The sequence below is a fragment of the Austrofundulus limnaeus genome, unplaced genomic scaffold (assembly GCF_001266775.1).
Source record: "Austrofundulus limnaeus strain Quisiro unplaced genomic scaffold, Austrofundulus_limnaeus-1.0 Scaffold426, whole genome shotgun sequence".
NCBI lineage: Eukaryota > Metazoa > Chordata > Actinopteri > Cyprinodontiformes > Rivulidae > Austrofundulus > Austrofundulus limnaeus.
The window spans coordinates 176,932-181,456 of record NW_013952828.1 but is presented as its reverse complement, the minus strand read 5'-3'; the positions used below and the strand labels follow the sequence as shown (position 1 = coordinate 181,456).

At 36.7% G+C, this 4,525-nt stretch overlaps 1 protein-coding gene across 1 annotated transcript in view; it reads left to right on the top strand.

The window, feature by feature from the left end:
• The window catches only part of acadvl (acyl-CoA dehydrogenase very long chain), a gene marked incomplete at its 5' end in the record, with an annotated part of 29,652 nt that extends 27,707 nt beyond the window's left edge, over positions 1–1,945 (top strand). The window contains 1 exon segment of the mRNA XM_014024558.1: positions 1,612–1,945. Coding sequence (XP_013880012.1) covers positions 1,612–1,749 — 138 coding nt within the window. The 3' untranslated portion in view covers positions 1,750–1,945.
• Positions 1,946–4,525: the final 2,580 nt, after the last annotated feature.

Below are 4,525 nucleotides of genomic sequence, written 5' to 3'. Positions count from 1 at the left end.
ATATATAACTCAACATTTTCTGTCTGTCTTAAAGCTGAAGTCTCATCCGTCTGCACTTCCTCTTGCTGTGGTTCGTTGCAACATGGTTGAACAGTTGGCTCCACCACATGTTGCTGCAACGTTCAGAGAAACTCGAAAGATGTTTTATWTTTTAACTCTGAATTGATGAAACTCAGACCCTTTTTAATCTGCAAATTAGAACTTTTTACGAAATCAGACATTTTAAAACTTATGGGACTTCCCGCTAAAAAGTAACGAGGGCCTATTTCCTTCATTTGTTTGACTCTAAACTGAATTAAAAGTGACTTCATAGTTGAAGAAAAAAAGGACATTTTTATATTATATCCGCCTAAAATAACTAAAAAATACCTATTTCTAACAGCAGAACGTAACCGATTGGTTGTAAACAYCTCAAAACAAGGTAAAACTGAAAAAAACTGACTGATCTTCAGCAGTTTAATTTATAGAGTGGTTCCCACTTGGTTTTAAGCTTGAAGAGTTTGTAGCTCCATTATTATTCAGTTATTGTTTAACCTGAATCTGTCACATTGTATATTTTTGTAACTTTTATACATACAGTGAAGCCCCGTAAAGTTGCATATAACAGTTTATGGACTCAGTTTTTCGCAGATTTTTCTCATAAAACCTAACTACCAGTAGTTTGTTGTATTCTCCATAATTTTGCGGAAAACGGAAATAAAGATAAAATATTAAGGAATATATAAATGACTAATTTTGTACCATAAACTACCCCAAATTTTGTTCCATATGAATAAAAACAGTACAGTACGTGACTCATTACGTTTACTGCAGTGGTTCCCAACCTGGGGGGCGCCAGAGAGCACGGGAGGGTCATAATGTTGTCATAATATTTTTTACTGTTTGTTGTTTGAATATTAAAATCACACAAAAAATACTTGAATAATTAAAACATTAGATAACTCAGTTCTTTGTTTTTTTTTTTCTTCCCTTTTTATAAATAAAAGTGTGTAACTATTGGCTAACTATTCATCATTTAATATTTTGAAGACGTGTCTGTGGGAGGGGAGGTGTGGCGCAGTAGATGTGTGTGAAAACAGGTTGGGAACCACTGGTTTACTGTGAAGTACTGGGAGGCATGTAGCTGTTTTGTTTTTGGACTCTTACTGCGTTACGATGACACCCAAATGCCCCACGATTCACTCACTCTAGGAACCCCTGTGAAAATGGAGGCTTCGCTGAGCAGCACGTTTAAAACAACTGAAGTTAATTAAAGTGCTTTATGTAGTCAAAGCAGATGATACAACAAAGTAAAATATATTTTAAAAATTAGAATAAAAAAACATTAAAGTTTGTAAACTAGCAGCAAATTCCCTGACCAGATGACGAGCAGGAACTCAAAGAAAAATATTTGAAATGCCAACATGACTCAGGTGGGTGGTGATAATGCCTCTGTTTAACGATGAATCAAAAGGCAACAAACGTTCTGAGACTGGTTCAGATTAAGATTTAAACATGTTTGTTTTCCTCTTGAAATATTCTCAGTCTGCACTTGATTAAAAGATTAGTGGTAAAACAGCTGCCTCTCTGAAGGTTTAGCGTTTGATCTAACCCTCCATCTCCACCTTTCAGGCCCACGACAGGGTGATGAGGGACATTAAGCTCCTGCGCTCCAGTCAGTCCAAAAAACTCTTCGGCGACATGGCGGCCATCTCTGCCGCTGTGGTGGAGAACGGAGGTGTGGTCTCTCCTCACCCGCTGGGATTCTAACCCACCACTCTCCACTCCGTGTCRTCATGTCTGGATTTAGTTTCCACTCTTCTGGATCTGTTTTTGAGTTTGTGTCATGTACGCCATGTTTCAGTCACACGAGTGTCTTTTCGTCAGGAATGTRCGTTCAGTAAAAGCAGCTACAATGCAAGGCTTAAAGTGCCTGTGACATCAAATTTTTGTAATAAAGATAAACGCATTTTAGGAAAGATAACATTGATAAAATGTTGCAAAAAAAAGTTTCATGACATTGACATGAGCTGTTGTTGAGATATTCTTATGTGAAGTAACAGGAAGTGATGTCAAAGGGGAATGTCTGAATGTGAACAGAGTGCTGCTACAACAGCTGCTGAGAAGAATCTGATGTTTCTTTGGATTATTTTAAGTCACTGTCAGAGAGATGAAGAGTCAGAGTTTAAATAATTTTGTTTCATTAAAGACCAGGGAGTTTAATCTCTTCATAAGTTCCCCTTTGATGTCACTTCCTGTTTCACTTTGAGCCAAATCTAAAACAAAATATGCCCATATAACAAAAAGTAAAATAACACTTTTTTAACGTTTCTTAAATATAAAGATGTTTGTTTTTTTTTACTTTTTGTATTTGAAGGATAAACATGTCACAGGTACTTTAAAGTTGTCATTTTTACTCACGAATCTGTTTGAAACTCGATGTTTTGCTGGTTTCAGTCATGTCGTGGTGCTTTGGGTTATTTTCCTTCTCACTAATTTATTCAGTTCTAACTCCAGAGCGAGCCAGGATTTGAGCTGGAGTTTTAACTCCTCGGGAACTAAAAGGAAGTCGGAATAACCTCAGTACGTTCAGGCTGAATGTGCTGAATGTGTGTAAATCTTGTAAATGGACCAGTTTCACGCTCTTAGTTTTGTTGCTTTTACAGAATTACAGTACGGTCGATGCAGCCTTGGAACATGAATCCAAATGATCAAAAGGATGTGAAAAAGCAGAAAATTTTGTGCACTAAGGTATCAAAGACACAATGTACCTGTTTTGATTTGTACAATTGTCTCCATGGTTTAAACTGTATGTAACTGTTTTGGATGCCTTTCAGCACGTTAAGCTTTTTAAACTACATCGAAGTCAAACTTTTGCCTTTAACAGTGTTTGTAGCTTCCAATCTTTAGAGACGTAATGAAATCTAAATGATTTAAAGCACCTGCAAACATACAACTATTTATAAAGCCTTCAGGTTCATCATCTGTACATGTAACATGATGGAGTAACGGGTTAATAGTTTCAATAAAAAGTTAATGTCATTGTATTGGCTTGAAAATATTTAAAAAAAGCTACCTAAATACAAGTAATTTAGTAGCTTTATGAAGGCCAGCGTTGGTTTATTTTCACGTTTATCAAGTTATTTGCCTCAGTCAGCACAATTTCATTGATTTGCAATTTGATGTTTTTTCAATGCAGTGCTTTAACCATTAAACATATCTCTGGTGACAATTTAAGTATTTTTCTTAAATTTTTTTAACTTTTTTTAAACACATCAGGTTTTTCTTTTAGTATTTGAAAATCATATTTTTAATCTTCCCATCAAACGTTTCTTATTTTGTGTGTGTGTGTGTGTGTGTGTGTGTGTGTGTGTGTGTGTGTGTGTGTGTGTGTGTGTGTTTTCATAACATCCTGTTTCTTCTTTCACTTCTGCCGCCTCGTTCCTTGGCAAACCCTCGACTGGAGTGCCAGTAAGCGCTGCGACAACAGTCAGCGATGTGTGAACTCAGGTTCTGCTGTTGCAAAACAACAGACGAGTGTTTCTTCTGCGGGTGACAAGACGAGATGGGATGAGGGCTGTGGCGGAGGCGCCTCACRAGGCCTGCGGTGTGAACGTCTAGAAATTCCCCAAACTGGGGCAGAGTCTGAGTCTGACTAAAAGTTTAACAGACGAGCTCAGTGGCAGCCATGCAAAACCAGAGCCGGTAAAATCCAGGAAATTAAAACAAAGTTTAAATAAAATGACCGAGGCCGTTGTTTGGATAGTGTTCTCTCAGCTCTTGGGAGAGTACCTGACTTGCCAACACTTTCCCATGCAGGTAAAACTYCAAAGGGATTTGACATCATGAAGCTAAAGGCAGTTTTCAGGCATAGAAATGGAGGGAACTTTGGGTGTAATTTTACTTCATTTTTAAACTGAATTATACTTAAAACAACTCCGACATCACTACACCTACCAACAACATTTGAGATGTGAGATCTCTAACAAGTTTACAGAAGAGAAATAAACTTCAACAAGTAAAGTCGTAGCATTGATGCTGCCTTCCATAACGTTTTAGAAAAAAAAAAACATGCTGAGAAATGACAAGGCTGTGGTCATTTTGCTCAAATACTGAAAGTAACTATTTCACCCACTGTTGCAAGGTTTAATAATCTGTAAGCAGAGTATGTTTAGTGAATAACAACTACTACCACRCCATGTTTCGACTCAGTATCTGTAAAACTAATTGAGTTACGGACAGGTTTTTGTTTGCTACGTGGTCACTAAGCTGTGGAGACGGTTGTAAATGTACATCTGTAGRYTAGTTTCTGAAAGTTTCATTAAAATCTATCCAGTGGTTTGTGAGATTTAAAACATTTGTAGTATTCAAACTAATCGTCTCCTTTTTGTGGGACATTATTTGGGGTGCTAGCTAAAAGTTTTAGCACAACTAGCTAATGAATTATAGAAACGATAGGACAAAATGTTTGTTAGATAYTGTTGGTTTTTCAATGTGTAAAAGAAGAAACAAAGTTCATAATATTTTCTTTAGTTATCTTACTTTT